Source organism: Terrapene carolina, unplaced genomic scaffold (assembly GCF_002925995.2).
Source record: "Terrapene carolina triunguis isolate 2854851 unplaced genomic scaffold, T_m_triunguis-2.0 Scaffold84, whole genome shotgun sequence".
Classification (NCBI taxonomy): Eukaryota; Metazoa; Chordata; order Testudines; family Emydidae; genus Terrapene; species Terrapene triunguis.
This window is the reverse complement of record NW_020664435.1, coordinates 5,024,120-5,040,351: the sequence shown is the minus strand read 5'-3', so window position 1 is coordinate 5,040,351 and position 16,232 is coordinate 5,024,120. Positions and strand designations below refer to the sequence as shown.

At 41.0% G+C, this 16,232-nt stretch overlaps 1 protein-coding gene across 1 annotated transcript in view; it reads left to right on the top strand.

Moving 5' to 3' along the window:
• The window catches only part of CMC1 (C-X9-C motif containing 1), a 66,447-nt gene that overhangs the window by 11,513 nt on the left and 38,702 nt on the right, over positions 1-16,232 (top strand). The window contains exon 2 of the mRNA XM_024202706.2: positions 10,401-10,493. Within this exon, the coding sequence (XP_024058474.1) occupies positions 10,401-10,493 (93 nt within the window). The remainder of the gene's footprint in view (positions 1-10,400; positions 10,494-16,232) is intronic.

The following is a 16,232-nucleotide window of genomic DNA, read 5'->3' as shown; positions in this document are numbered from 1 at the left end:
CATCCAAGGCAATAAATAATTTTTGCAGCTGAGGCTTTTAATCAACCACAGAAGATTATTATAAATGTTGTCTTGTGCATATGACAAGAGAACCGTTTCAAGCAATGAGATTTGACAAAACCGACGGCTTTTCTTTTGTGAAGAAAGTTATGTGCCTGCTTAGGTGTTTTGCTGAATAAAGTTAGGCCCTGATTCAGCAGTATATCTGCTTCCTCCCCTCTAGAATTAAAGGAAGGGAATCCCTTCCTTTAATTCCTTACATTGTATTCTCTTCCAGTCTAGGCTATAGTTTCTGTGTCTCCTTTCTCCCCTCTACACATTCACTTTATTTTTCTTTGTCTCCCTTCTTTTGTTTACCTCTTTACTTTTGTGCCCTTGCTCTCTCCTCTCTCTTTCTCTTACCATCTCTCTAGGTGAAGTAGTAGTGCTTGGTTACTCTGTTGAAAGGAGCCAACACCGTTTCCCTCAGGGGAACGGTGCCACTCACCTGTTTTTAAGCTCTGGTATTAGTTTTCTTAATTTCTGAGTACGTATGGTTAGATTGCTGCAGTTTGTTTCATTTACACTATTGTGGGGTTTCCCATGTCCCTTTGCAAAGGAAACGTAATGCAAAACAATAATATGTTGTCATAACATAGTTATGAATGGACTGTTCTGTAATGAACTTGTTAGAATAAAAAGTGGTGTCTGGCTCTCAGTGCTGAACAGTAAACTCGCAGAATAGTGAGCGTTTTCTTTGGGAAGGTGTAATACTGTTGGAAATGGCAAAAGGCACTGCGGACTTAACAGCATGGGTTGTGACTCTACTTTCAGGTATCCCCTTATGAAGTCCTGCATTTCATACATGGCAGCAGTTGTTACTGACTTTCTGGATGTTAATTGTCTTCTGAGTAAACAAGGCTTAGAGAGAGAGAGAGGCTACAGTGTGGGGGAAGAGGTGAAAGGAGTGGAAATGAAGGGATCTCAGGGCATAACCTTTTTGATGGTAAAGCTCACTGTAGTTATTGCTGGCTATTCTGTGTAGTAGATTGTGATCTTGGTCACAAGTTATCTTTTTATTGTATTTGTCAGACTCGAAGTGGAAAAACTATTTACATTATATATCAAGTGAATATTTTTTCTAAGCATTGTTCAACTGATTTTTATTTTCTTAACTGCTATCTTACTTGATACTAAAGTGGTTAGTATTGTCTTTTGGTCACTAACTTCTCTAGAAGTGCATACTGTATCACACATTGGGGCAGATCCTCAACTGGTGTAAATTATTATAGTTGATTTATATATATAGTTGATATACCAGCTTAAGATCTGCCCCAATAGGTTTACTGTGTTGGAGGGTGTACTGTATAATGGAGTAGAACTGGAGACAGAGGTCTGTGTTGTATGTCTAGCTCTGCCACTGACTTGCTGCATGACATTTGCAAAGTTACTGAATGCCTGGTTTGAAGATGCTGCTGGGGCTTAGGAATGAGATAGGCAGCTGTGTCCATGCCCACTGTCAGAAGCATAGGCACTTAGGGGACTTTTAACAGTGGAAATTTGGACACCTCAGGACTTTAGGCACTTCTGTGGTTAGGTGGCAGATGAGTGGAGGTTTGAGGATCTCAGTGTTGGATTTAAGTGCCTAAAGTGGTAATTACGCATGTAGGTCCTTTTGCGGATATAGCCCTGTCTATTTACTAGAGTCACGTAACCTTAAAATTCCAATACAGAGTGACAAGGGATACAGCTGGGGAGATAGTCAAAATTGTGCACATGTCAATTTACTGAGAAGGACTTGTTGATCAGTGTTGTCACAACTTTCATTTCCTGTTCAAAGAAAACAACTTCATTTTCTAATAGAACAAAGAGGTAAGTATTATGGCATAATGTGAGTAAGATTGGAGTAACATGGACAAATTATTCTTTTGAGTAAAAACAGTTTTTCAAGTGTAATAGTTATGACAATCTTTTCTCTTAGACCCTGTCACAAAATATGAATTAGGTGTGTTCTCTCAGATACTTTAAACTGCCACCTTTTCTACCTTTATACTCTAAGGCCTGGTCCACACTAACCCCCCACTTCGAACTAAGATACGCAACTTCAGCTACGTTAATAACGTAGCTGAAGTTGAAGTACCTTAGTTCGAACTTACCGCGGGTCCAGACGCGGCAGGCAGGCTCCCCCGTCGACTCCGCATACTCCTCTCGCGGAGCAGGAGTACCGGCGTCGACGGCGAGCACTTCCGGGATCAATTTATTGCGTCTAGACAAGACGCGATAAATCGATCCCAGAAGATCGATTGCTTACCGCCGGACCCGGAGGTAAGTATAGTCGTACCCTAACTTAGGCCATCCTTGGTATACATGCAATTTGAGCACCAAAACTAAATTGGTTTAGAAACTAGTTTAGGTAAATCAATGCAACCCCTTGGTGCAGACCCTCTAATTATGGGTTAAGAGTCTCCAGATCTAAGGCTATGTCTACACTACCGCGGTAAGTCGACCTACGGTACGCAACTCCAGCTATGTGAATAACATAGCTGGAGTCTATGTACTTTAGGTCGAGTTACCGCGGGGTCTACACCACAGGGGGTCGACAGGAGAAACTCTCCCGTCGACTTATTTTACTCTTCTCTGGGGTGGATTTGATTTAAGTCAAATTGATTTAAATCATGATTTAAATCAATAGTCAGGAAGACTCGATTTAATAATGGATTTCTACATAAAAGTGCATTCTTGTTGGTTGTTATAACCTTAATACATATTCTTCACAACTCAGAGCTAGATGTAGGTTTCATTTTTAGAAAGTACACACTATACATTTTTAAAGTGATTTATTTTGAAAACTTTTCAGATTAGTTTTACAGCTATATCAGAAAATGAATGATTGGTTATTTCATTTACCAAAGGTAATTGAAGCAGATATTTATGAAGTCATTGGGAGGTGAACGATCTCCAATTCAACAGGTTAATCATTAATATTTGGAGGATTTTCTTGCCATGCTGTATTAGGAGGAGAACATCACCAGACAGACATTTAAATTGTTGTATTTAACTAAAACAACGTTATTTATTCTGGACGTTTTTCTTTAACAGTAAACATATAATATTTTAACAAAATAAGCATATGAATTTTTGAATTTAGTTAAACATTCAAGTTTTCTAAAATCAGGTTTGTTTTTGTTAGAATTGTTTTTAACTAAAATAGTTAAATGAAATAGTTTTTTAAAAAAAACAAAAATTAAATTGACTGTTCAGCCAGGTCAACGTGAGAAATGTAAAATATTGGCTTCTGCAGCTAACTCAGTCATCTTCACCTTCATTTTCCTGTTTGTTCATAATCTGGAAAAGAAAAACAAGCTTTCCTGCTTTTTCAGGTCCCAAACGATTTCTCAATTTGGAATGAATTAGTCCAAAGGAAGAAATTATTCTTTCTACACCGGCAGAAGAAGCTACTGCTGTTAAAAGTGAGATTATCACTTCAACAGTCTCTGAATCTAAGTGCTTAAGTGACTTCCACCAGTTCATTGGTGTGACTTCCTTTAAAACATCATCAGCAAACCTATTTCTTGAATGGTTCACCATTAGCTCTGAAGTTTATTATAGTTAGCATTATGGAGGGATGATTGCTGGATGTCCATGTCATAGCCAACTCCTCTTCTTCAGCAATTAAGGTTTGATCCTGGTACCGAGTGTGATGGGTTGGATCACAGAAACCCCCTTGGGAGCTGCCACCCGATGTGCAAAGACTACCCCTGCTTCTGTTTTCCCTGCCAGCTCAGGACTCCAGCATCCTGTCTTGCTGAGCCAGACACTCCCGTCTGCTCCAACACAGACCCAGGGTCTGAATCACTTGTCCCAAAGCTGCAAGTTTACCTGAAAACAGCTCACAGAAGTGTGCTTGTCTTTAGCACTCAGATGCCCAACTCCCAATGGGGTCTAAACCCAAATAAATCCGTTTTACCCTGCATAAAGCTTATGCCGGGCAAACTCATAAATTGTTCGCCCTCTATAACTCTGATAGAGAGATATGCACAGTTGTGTGCTCCCCCAGGTATTAATACATACTCTGAGTAAATTACTAAATAAAAAGTGATTTTATTAAATACAGACAGTAGGATTTAAGTGGTTCCAAGTAGTAACAGACAGAACAAAGTAAGTCACCAAGCAAAATAAAATAAAATGCGCAAATCTATGCCTAATCAAACTGAATACAGATGCTTCAGAGATGCTTCAGTAAGTTTTTTCTCAGACTGGACACCTTCCAGGCCTGGTACAGCTCTTGTTCCAGCTCTTTCCTCTGGTACAGCTCTTGTTCCAGCTCAGGTGATAGCTAGGGGATTCTTCATGATGGCTCCTCTCCCCCCTTTGTTCTGTTCCACCCCTTTATATATCTTTTGGATAAGGCGGGAACCCTTTGTCCCTCTGGGTTTCCACCCCCCCTCACTGGAAAAGCACCAGATTAAAGATGGATTCCAGTTCAGGTGACATGATCACATGTCACTGCAAGACTTAATTGCCCACTTGCCAGCACACACATATACAGGAAGACTCACAGGTAAACACAGCCATCTGCGGATAATGGTCCTGGTTAATGGGAGTCATCAAGATTCCAAACCATCATTAATGGCCCACACTTTACATAATTACAATAGGCCCTCAGAGTTATATTTTATATTTCTAGTTTTAGATACAAGAGTGGTACATTTATACAAATCAGATGATCAAACTCAGTAGATTATAAGCTTTGTAATAATACCTTACAAGAGACCTTTTGCATGAAGCATATCCCAGTTATGTTATATTCACTTATTACCGTGTTTTTATAAAACCATATAGACTGCACAACGTCACACCGAGTATTGAGAATATTTGCAAGAAAATGAGCTGGAGATAGTGCTTGTCCCATTCGTTTTTTTAATGCTTGTAATTTAACTCTATCATTGCGTATTTCTCTTTTTAAGATCTCACTCAGTTCCTTCCACATTTCAACAGCATCAGCAATAAAACAGCAATTTCCCTACATTTTGTTCAAGGCTACAGAAATAGGCTTCAGGGTACTCAGCACATGTTCAACATTTCTCTTAAGCCCAATGTTGAGGACTTTGGCTGTGACAGCGCCATCTATTTTTTCACGATTTTGTTCACAAACTGTCATCAGATTAGGCCAGTTCTTGATATAGTGCTCAAAACTGTTCACTACTGAGTTCCATTGCATTGTGGAGAGTTAACTTGGTTCCTCCCACTATTTTCAGAGGAGCTGCTGCAAAGTGGTTGTTATGGAAGTATTTTGCAGTTTCAACATTAGCCTTTATTTCTGGAACACTGAAGTCTTTGGCTAGGAGGTGCATCAAATGAGCGCTGCAACCATATGTTATTAGCTTGGGACTCTCTTCTAAATAATTTCTTCTCATCTTGGATACATTTGCAGCATTGTCTGTAGTACGCAGCTTGGTCAGACATTTTAATTTTTTTTCACAGTTTGTTATAGCTTTTACTGCTACTTCTTGTAAGTATTCTCCTGTGTGTGCATTTCCTAATGTATCAATTGTTTCTGTAAGGAAGACATTCCGTTCTTCTATTGTCACACAAGCACACACAACAGGATCATTGTGGACATTGCTCCACCCAGCAAGACTCAGGTTAACAATTTCACCCTCTAGACCTTTTGCACACTGCTCCATTTCTCTTTCATACACTTTATCCAGCAGTTTGCCTGCGACATCTGCTCTGTTGGATGAACTGTATCTTGATCTTAATGACTGAACCATGTTAATGAAGTGTGGGTTCTCAATCATACGGAAAGGAGAGTTTGTTGCATAAACAAACTGGGCAATTTTTTCATCATTTTTTGTAAGAGGCTGGTTCTTATCACAATCTGCTCTACGGTTGTTTCTGGATGATGGAGATTTTTTTTCTCCTTTTGCTACAGGTGATATCCTGTGGCTATGTGACTTACATGATGTGACTGAAACACTATCATTGGCAGATAACTCTGAAACTATAGAAAATGATGGTGATCTTGAAGGTGGATAGTCTTCAGAGTCCTGTATGTTGAGGATGGATGCTCCTAAACAAAATAAGTCAATGCAGTTATTTAATTATTATTACCATACTGCTCATTGAATATTACTCATTGCATTCTTTGCACTCATTGATCTTCCTCTTACAATTTCACCTTTAAAGTAGGTGTACTGAGTGTACTACTTTAAAGGTGAAATTGTAAGAGGAAGATCTGCCTATTTCAGCTATTTATTTTTATCACAACTGCATCTAAAATGATAGTACCATAGAGTAACAACTATATTTTTTGCTCAAACATGAGAATTCAAGAATAGTCTAGAAGGAAGACAGGCAGTCCTTAAGAAAGAAGTATGAAATAAAAAAGTTTACCAACCTGAAGATCCTGCATGTTCAGACATGTTCCTTTCATCATCTTCAGCGCAGCTTTCTCCTGAGAAGGAACACTTCTCATGATGCTGTTTCATTCGGGCAACCAGGCCTCGCATTTCTTTGTTGCACTGTGCATTTTGCACGCATGCCTGTCTTACACACAGGTAGAGGAACTTCATTAAAATATTCCCAAACTGGGTCTCTCTTACGGCCTGCTGCCATTATAGGTTTTCCCTTCTAATGAGAGAATGGTATGGTAGATCTCAAATCAATGAAGGCTACAACCGGAAAGACCTCAAGACTTCTGGAATATGCTGCTCAAACAGTTTCACTTTTATTTCTGCTGCCTGTCCCTCCCTTCTCACATTGATCTCCACACTTCTTCTCCTAGTCCAGATCTATTCAGCCCTCAACAATCTTCTATTCATTGAACTTTTTGAAACTTTACACTTTTAGAGAGAGGTAAGGGATTGACTCTGTGTACACAAATTTGCAGAGGGACAATAGGGTTGAGGTCTGTTATTTCTCACCTCTATATTTTATTGTATGTATGTATTTAAAAACATTTTTGCTATTAACAAGCATAATATCTCTGGAGACACAAATCCATAGTTTGAGAACTGCAAAACGAAGCATCTCTGATGGTATCTTCCAGACTGAGCACTGAGTCCCATTGGGTAGATAGAAAGATTAACCTAAATAATCTATACAGAAGCCCCTCGAACCCCATAAGATTGGGTCCCTAATCCATGAACTATTGGAACTCATTTACAAAACTTTTTTAAACATTACATGAATATATTGTCTCATACTATAGAATTAGAATTTATAATCCCTATTCCATGATGAGATATCTTTGAGCTATAATGTATCTTACTTAAAACTATCTTCAGATGGGTTTTTTCCTCAAAAAGCATTTTTTATTAAAAAAATCCGATTTAAAATAAAAAAAAATTTTTTTTTAATCATTGATTTTTATCCACTCTGCTCTTCTCGTCGAGGGGTAGAGTACAGGGGTCGACTGGAGAGCGATCTGCTATTGATTTGGCGGGTCTTCACTTGACCCACTAAATCGACCACCGGTGGATCGATCTCGGAGTGTTGATCCCGGCTGTGGTGTAGATGTAGCCTAGGGGACTGCCTGGTCTACAGATTTATTTAAATGAGTGCTCAAATTGTGTGTAGATAAGGCCTTAGGCTTTTATTGGAGAGAGCACAGACAAGTGATTTAACTGTCTTTGTGCAATGTTCATGGAACTTAAAAATATGGAAACTGCAGTTTAACGTCAGGTTGACTTTTAAATTAATGACACCAAGAGAACAAGTTGTGTGATCGAGAAGAGACAAACCCTAACAGAACGAAGGACTGTTATGTAGGGATCATGTCCTGAAAAGGAGGGCGAATAACACTAACATATCCGTCATTTAGTTGGTACATTTCGTAGTCAGTTAATATACAGCAGCTATGTTTATTGGTTTGTCCTATGTCTTTGGCTTAATAACTCAAGTCTGTGTGTGTGTGTGTGTGTGTGTGTGTGTGTTTGTGTGTTTACTGTAGTTCTATTTAAAGGTTGAATCTATAGTTTTTTAGTGATTCTTTGATCTCACGTGATAATGATTTTAGCATTTTCCTTTTCCTCTTTTTATTCATATGCAGCATACACTGTATAATTGTGGTCACTGTATTAAAGTTATAGAGTTTGAATGTAGTACGTAACAAGAATTTTAGTGGTCATTATCTCCTCCATGTTTGCTGCTGTGTTTAATTTAATTTGGGGAATCATAATTAGACCATTTAGCTTTCCTATGGCCTATAGAAAAAAGGGAGTTTTTTATTTGTTTGGGTTTTTTAAAGGGGAGGGACAGGGAGAGAGAGAAAAGACTTAGAAAGCTGAGAGGGAATACTTGTTCTCCTAGGGTGAAATCTTGGAGCTATTGATGTCTGTGGAAGTTTTCCCATAGTGCTTGAAGTTACAGATTTTACTCAAATTTGAGACACTGGGCCTTGATTCTCCATTGCTTTGCATTTGTATAGTTATTTACAACTGTACAAAGCGAGTGTTAAACACTATCAAATCAGAGTTAGTACCATTCTCAGCACTAACTGACTTGCTAATATTTTTTTGAAAAAGATGCTGAAAAGGGCTGTGTTGCTTCATGTACACTTTATCCAGCAGCCAAATGTTACATTGATAGATTTTGATTGATTGAGCCTTGTCTACACATGAAAGTTAATTGGAATAATATGACATGTGAATTAATAGCAAATTAACTATTCATGATTAATTCCATGAGTGGATGCTCCTATTCCAGAATAAGAGTGCCTTATACTGAATTAGCTTAATCTACTTCCAAAGTGGAGTAGTTAATCAACAATAGGTATTCCAGAATAACTTCCCATGTAGACAAGACCAATATGATTTCTCATGGTGCCTAAATATCACTTTTGTACTGAGTAACATTATAAATAGTCTCTATATAGAATAATAATGCTGGTATATGAAACAAAGTTAAAATTGAGAATATTGATTTAGCTAAAATATTAGCTGTAATGGTGATCTTTGTCATGAAAACTAGAACATAAACTCAAATCAAAATAAGGGGTTTTCACTTCCCTCTTCACCTCTGTAGAAGGTTGTTTTGGGGGTTGTTTTTATGCCTGCCCTAGAACTCCAAGGTAAGAGTGCTTTGTGAGCAAAAGGATAACTGTCTTTATCTTTGATTCTGTATATTGCTATATTATAATCCTCTGTTTCATTGCCAGATTCCCACAGTAATATCACAGATTCAGTACTCTGTAACCGCATGGTGTTAGCAAACTTCAAGAGATGGTGAGATAGGAATGAGAGGGGAGCTTTTGACAAATGTTGATCTCTGTATTGCCCTTTAATCTACAAAGTAACCAAGGATTCTGTCTGAGAAGTAAATTAGTTGATATTTGAAAATCTGTATAATATAATATTTGATCAAGGATGCCTATTCTTGAATACCTCATTATTTCACTTCTTTTTCACTTATATATTCTAAATCAGATACACTCACTTGGAGTATGAGCACATCTGGGAAGTATAACAGTGTAATGTGAGTTTTACTGTTCTGGTGTTCTGAAAAATAATCTATGCAGACTGAGAACTGTGCATTTAAGGAGACAGACTATGATGGTCTGTAGAACCATGGTGGACAGTAGGCTTTTCTTGACAAATCTCTTTCACTTAGTCACTCAAAGATTGAAAAGTGTATCTCTGCTTGTTAGATGAGTGCTAATGTCTTTTTCAATTTGGGGATGAAAAGGAGTATAGTATTACTAAATGGTGTATGTTGAATTAGTCACGGTCCGAAATGCTATTTTTACTTGGAGATCTGAATTTCATCATCAAAGACAGTCAAATGAGAATTGGGACAGTATTTTAAACATTGAGTTCCGGTCATTCGTATTTATTCCTGTTGATTAAATTAATCCAAAAAAGGAGATTTTAGGTTAAGCTATCTTTTTAGAAAACTAATATCATTAGAAGAGTAAACACACACAACTTTAAACTGTGCTTCAATTTACTGTATGTTACATTTCTCCACTCTCAATGACCCTGAGTGAAAAATCCACAGAATATATACAATGATGAAGTATGGAAGTAAATGTAGAAAATAATGGTCTGTTTCAATTTACTAACTTTTTTCTGAACTACTATGCAGTTTATCTCCAGACCATATTGACAAGCTAGCTAATGAGAAATAGACACCAGCCTTACCAGCAGTTGTTTCTGGTTCCTTATGTACAGTAAATAATACCAAAACAAAAAAAGTTCAGATAATATTCATATTTCTATCTGATATAACTTTGTATCTTTTGTGATAATCAGACTTGCTTGCCTCTTGATTTTAATATCTTCATGTGCTTCTCCTACCTCACTATTCTTTTGATTGTTTGTGCCAGATTTAGTGTGTCATCTATAAACAGTGTTACGTTGTTTCTGCAAATAGAAATTTGGCTTTCCTTGAAACATAGCAATGTTTTTGCTCTCTTGCAGAGGAACCTGAGCTGAGACATGTAGAAAAAGATGTGTTAATTCCAAAAATGATGAGAGACAAGGCCAGAGAGCTATGTTCAGATAAAGTGCAAGGTAAGATTCAAATATTTATCAGAAGACCTGACTTCAATCCTTCACCTCAGTCAAATAGTCAGTGAATTATCATGTATGATTTGCTTCTCATCCATTTGCTGTGAGACCACTATTGTAGCTTACAAAATGTCAAAACTGGCTTTAGTTGATTTACAATATAAACTCTTTACCAACGTAATGTAGTTAGAAGGCACTTGGATAGAAGCTGAGTTAGGCTGAGGGAAATCTTTCCAAGCCTTTGTCTGGAGGGTGTGATGGAAGAGGAAAACAGCAGCAATAGCTTCCCCAAAACAATCTCTTCAGTGTTCCTTTAGTGAAAGTGGAATTCCCACATGTAATCACTTTACAAGGAGGCTTCCCGGATGTAATATTACATACCTCTGTTTAAAAGAATGTTTCTTGCAGATGTTCTCTGCTTTCCATGTGCCTTGGAAAAATTAAGTTTTGACAGATGGGAGAGAGAGATGAATATTTTCTCGTGCTAACAGTTGGATTTATTTTTCTATGACAAACATTTTTGGGTGGTAATACTGGCTAATAGTTATAAAGCAAATTTTTCTAGCTATTTCTTTTGCTAAATATTTTGGAGTTGATTAATTTTCTCTTCCAGGAATTGTAAGGATATAGCGTGGGACATAGTCAACAAGTCTGTCCAAATTTAACTGGGATATATCCCAGTGGCAGACCTGTACTATAAGTAGTAGTTAAGAATCAGGAAGCCTGAGCTTGGAACGCTTTTGTGAACTGTCTGAATGATAGCCTAGTTTACCTCCAGCTAAGTAGAGAAAGTCACTATGAGAAAGACAAGAGCAAGCAGATCTTCAGTGAGAAAAGACTTTCTTTATGGGAGCCTGTGAAGGGACACTCTCTCATCCTGGTATGAAAGAGGCTAACAAGCTCCTCTGGGCCTGTTCCATGCTAACGAGACACACCTGCAAAGCTTGCTTCGCCTGGAGGGGAAGGAACTTAAAAGGGGGAAGCTTACCACCAGAAGGGGCAGCGAACAGTAAGAAGGTTGTGCCGCTCAGGGAGTGCTGGCAACAGAGGGAGTCCAGTTGAGGAGGGGACAACTGTGAGATGCACCGCTGCTGAAGCTGCCCTGACCGATAGCAATATGTGGCCCCAGGAAGAGGGGTAAAAGGTGATCCCCATGAAGGGGCAATAGACTATGTGAGACTGAGCCCTTAGAACTGATTCTCGAGGGGCTGCCTGAGAGGCTGGTCCTTGTTCCAGCCAGACATTCCCCTCTTGCAAAGGGAAGGGAAGAACAGGAGCCAAACGCCGGCTTGTGTGGGTAGCCCGCAGAGAGATTCTGCAAAGGCTGCAAACTGGGGGATAAACGACGGACAGTGAGACCCGTGAGGGAGGGGGTCCAGGGAGCCTGCCCTCCACAGAGCCTGAGCATAGATCTGATATACAGTACATCTGGCATGAGTGCTCATGGTGTGAGAGAGAGAGAGAGAATAGATCCGAACAGAGAGAGCTCACTGTCTGTCATCAAGTTCTGTAACAAGAAGGAATTGACTAGGAGGAGACCCAAAGAAGAATTCATTCTGCAAGGAGCCCTGGGAACCCATGAGTTAGAGAAAGATTACACACAACTTTCCAACTATGCTGGTGGAGAAGTAGCCTGGTCTGATTAAGGGGACAGAAGTAAACATTAGAATATAATAAATGAATAGGGTAATGGATATCTAAAAAACAAAAACAAAAAAATCTCCAAAGCATGCACAGCCACTCTCTCAGTAGATAGGATATGCAAGAAAATGAACTCTGAGAACCTGCACTAGTGCTACAAAGATATGGACACACCAGGGGAAATACAGCATTGCTTTAGGACATGGAGGATCATGGCAGAGGATATGTGGCCACTCTTGGAATAATAGTCTTCTCTGGAGTCCAGTTGATCAAAACAACAGGACAATACTTTCTGAAGTGATATCCCTTTTAAAGTAAAGAGGGTCCTTTAATGGAGCATGTCAGTTGTGAAAAAACAGTTGAGAAAAGGAAAGGAACTGGCACAGGCCTCTCACCTCTGTCAGTTTGGCCAAACACCTAACCTGAGGAGCTACTCTGTATGTATTTTGGAATTACAGGGAAAAGGGGAGGGATGCTCTAAGAAATGCAAGAAGAACCCAAGTTCTGCGAACAAGAGAGGAACTGAGAGTGCCAAAGGGAAATGGGATCATGTAATGGGTAGGTTCCAAATCTGCCAGGATTTATCTTTAGAAATGAAGAAAAGTGTCACAGAAAGAGAAAGTGAGAGTTCATAGTAAAAACTTTCCAAACTCTGTTAAAGTATGATTGATGATACCCTCACATTACGCAAATATAGTAATTCAGTATGTTTGTGATATGAGTTTTTTAGGGTTATGTTTCACTCATGAACTAGTTGTCATGGGGTGATTTTTAATATGCTCTTGCCAAAGAGGGATATCAAGAATATTTCAGATAGGAGCTGCTTTGCATTGTTTTCTTTTAGTTAATCTTGAGTGTTGGGGATAAACCAGAGAAACGATGATTTTGTAGAATTTGTTCTATGTAAAATAAGGCAAAGCTTCAATTACAAATAGGACCCTTCCCCCCCAGTATAGATTCAGAGCCCCTGTAGTACATCCAGCAGCTCCTCCTTTACTTTCTTGCCTTTATAAGTCAAAAAATAAAATGCTAAAAGAGGTGTATTTTCATTCTCATCGTTAAGCAAAACAAATATAATCTATTTTAAATTAATAGTTTCTGTGGGGGACTATTTTTGTTTTTAATTCCATTGTGAAATTAGTTCTTGGACAGAAGTATGCCTAAGGAGAGGTGCTAATCAGAGTAAATAGTACTCCTTGTAATAAAAAAGAAAGCATAAGCTCTATTTGAACAGAAATTGTATCATCAAGCACTCAAAAGTCCTCATATATGTATTAGAGAGACAACGTGGGTGAGGTAGTATATTTTATTGGACCAGCTTCTGTTGGTGAGCAAGAGAAGCTTACACAGATCTGTTCTTCACATCTGGGAAACTTACTCAGAGTGTCACAGCTAAATACATCTTGATCTGAATCACAGTTAACCCCATAATGGGGTATCAGTTTATCAGGCATAATGTTGTTGGAGTTGCCATCTTTTGAGTGAGAGAAAAAACAAGGTCCTGATCAGGACCGGTGCAAGGATATTTTACGCCCTAGGCGAAACTTCCATCTTGCGCCTCTTCCCCCTCCCTTGCACACTGGTTCATTGAGGGGCAAATCCCAATGAGCCTTTATAGACCCCAGGGGCCAGCTGTGCCCAGGGGCTGCTCCCCAGACCAGGTTTCCCCCTCCCTGCCCCCTGAACTCCCCTGGAGGGTGCACAGACCCCCCCCCCTCCCCCCCGCGAGCCCTCCCTGCCCTGAGTCCACTCACTGGCTTTGCCAGGCTTGGGACGCTGCAGCAGCTCGACAGGGAGGAGCCCCCTTCTGGAGGCACCGGAGAGCCAGAGCGTCCCGCTTGTGGCAGCGGCGAGCCCCAGCCATGGAGGAGCTGGCGTGGCGCAGAGGGGCAGCAGCCCTGCAAAGGTGTCGGTGCCGCTAGCAGGGAGCAGCCGTGCCTGCCCAGGCTGCGGCCCGGCGCGCCCCCCCTCCCCCCAGGGGGTTCCTGCAGACTGCAGCGGCTGCATGCGGGTGCTGGCCCCCATGCACCCCCTGGCTCCCCCCTCGCCTTCCTTGGGCACTGTGGCTCCAGGGCGTGTGAGCCGCCACCGGAACACGGGGCCCTGAGCCTTCTTCGGGAGGGGCAGCGGCGGCTCACACGCCCGGGAGCCGCAGAACCCGAGCATGGGGGGGGGGGGCCCGGGGGGGGCCCCCCCCGGGGCGGGCCCGCGCCCCCCCCCCCCCCGGGGGACTCCTGCACTGGACGCATGCGGGTGGTGGCCCCCGTCCGTCCCCCAGCTCCCCCCTCACCGTGCTCAGGTTCTGCGGCTCCCGGGAGTGTGAGCCGCCGCCGGGAGCCACAGAGCCCAAGCGCAGCGAGGGGGTAGCTGGGGGGCGCACGAGGGCCGCTGCCTGCATGCATCTGCTGCAGCCTGCAGGAGCCCTGGGGGGGGGGCGGGGGGAGGGCGGACCGCAGCCTCGGCAGGGGGGGCGGGGAGTGCAGCTGCTCCCTGCTAGCGGCGCCGCTGCCTTTGCAGGGCTGCTGCCCCCCTGCGTCGCGCCGGCTCCTCCATGGCTGGGGCTCGCCACCCCCGCAAGCCAACGCTCTGGCTCTCCGGTGCCTCCGGAAGGCGACTCCTCCCTACCGAGCCAGGGCGCTTTTTGGCGCCCTAGGCAAGCGCCTAGTTTGCCTAGTGGGTGCACCGGCCCTAGTCCTGATTGCATTTGTAGTTTAACAGCTTTTTTGTAAGAGTGGTGGCATCTCACCTGGCCATGTTTTAATTTGGTTAATTACTTTTGTCTATCCAAATGTGTCTCTCACCAACAGAAGTTGGTCCAATAAAAGATACTACCTCACCTACCTTGTCTCTCTAATATCCTGGTACTGTCACAGCTACTGACACAGCTACGACTACACTGCATATCTAAATTTCTGGCATTGAAGAGTTTGGCATTGCTAACACTGTTTTGACTGCTGTGTATCTCTCCAGAGCTGGCTACATTTCAATGGTGGGTTAAAGTGATCCCTATATATAACTGAAAAGAAGGTTCCTGGTGAAAGGTGCTGTATGAATTAATAAGTAATACTGTTGAAAAACTATTTTACAGCTAAGATGTTCTGACTGTCTGAAATATACATAGGTACATTCTCTGAACCAGGGAACTAATGGTACACTCTAGTGACCAATGTGAAAAATCTCAAAATGACTTCTGTGGTCAGTAAAAAAGTGTATAATTAGAAAGAGCAACTGTAGATACATATGGCTGAATAAACTCTTAAAAACACTTGGCAGTGCTATCAAAGAAGAGTTAGGAAAGTGTTGCTGGCAAAGGGCATTTCCTAATTCCCCTCCCCCAATTTCCCTATTAGCCCTCCTCTGCCCAGGGCCCATATTGATACTCAGTGAAGATGATGGGATGCAACACTACTGCAGGCTTCCCTACAGTAGAGCATGGCCAGTGTCAACCATAGTTTTAGTTATATGCACTTACTCAACAGTCCTGTCACTGGGATCATTTCTGTCCCTCTAGGGGCCACCTGCTCTAGACCATGACCCTTGCACCTGACATATCAAGACCCACAAAAGGAGAGCAGTTCTTAAGCTTGGACAACACTGGTGCTGTATATTTAAATGCCCAAGGACACCTTAAGTAGCACTTACTTCCATATAAATAAGTGGCTTATTATGTTCTCTTACAAGAAATGTAGATAAAAAAATGTGTGAAATACTTAGTAGATCTTAGCTTGATGCTATTCACTGGCATTGCTCATTCTCTTTTGTAATAAAGAGGACCAAGTTCCATTAATCAATGCAAACACTCTCCAGGTGTTGGGACAAATTAACCTGTTGGTTCCTGCAGTCAGGGTTCTGAAGCACAGCTGACATTGGTTGGTTGGTCCGTGACTGACAGCACCAAGAGTTTTATGATACATTTGCCCAATAGCTAGCATGTTTACAATTTTATTGATCCTGTTTCTCTTGGGAAAATTAAAGCTATATAATGACTTTAAAGTTAAGGAATACACTATCCATTATCATAAATGGAATTTGCTCACCTGCCTTGTGTAGTGGTGAAAATGTATTGTTGTATAATCATTAAAATAGAAATATTGGAACTAT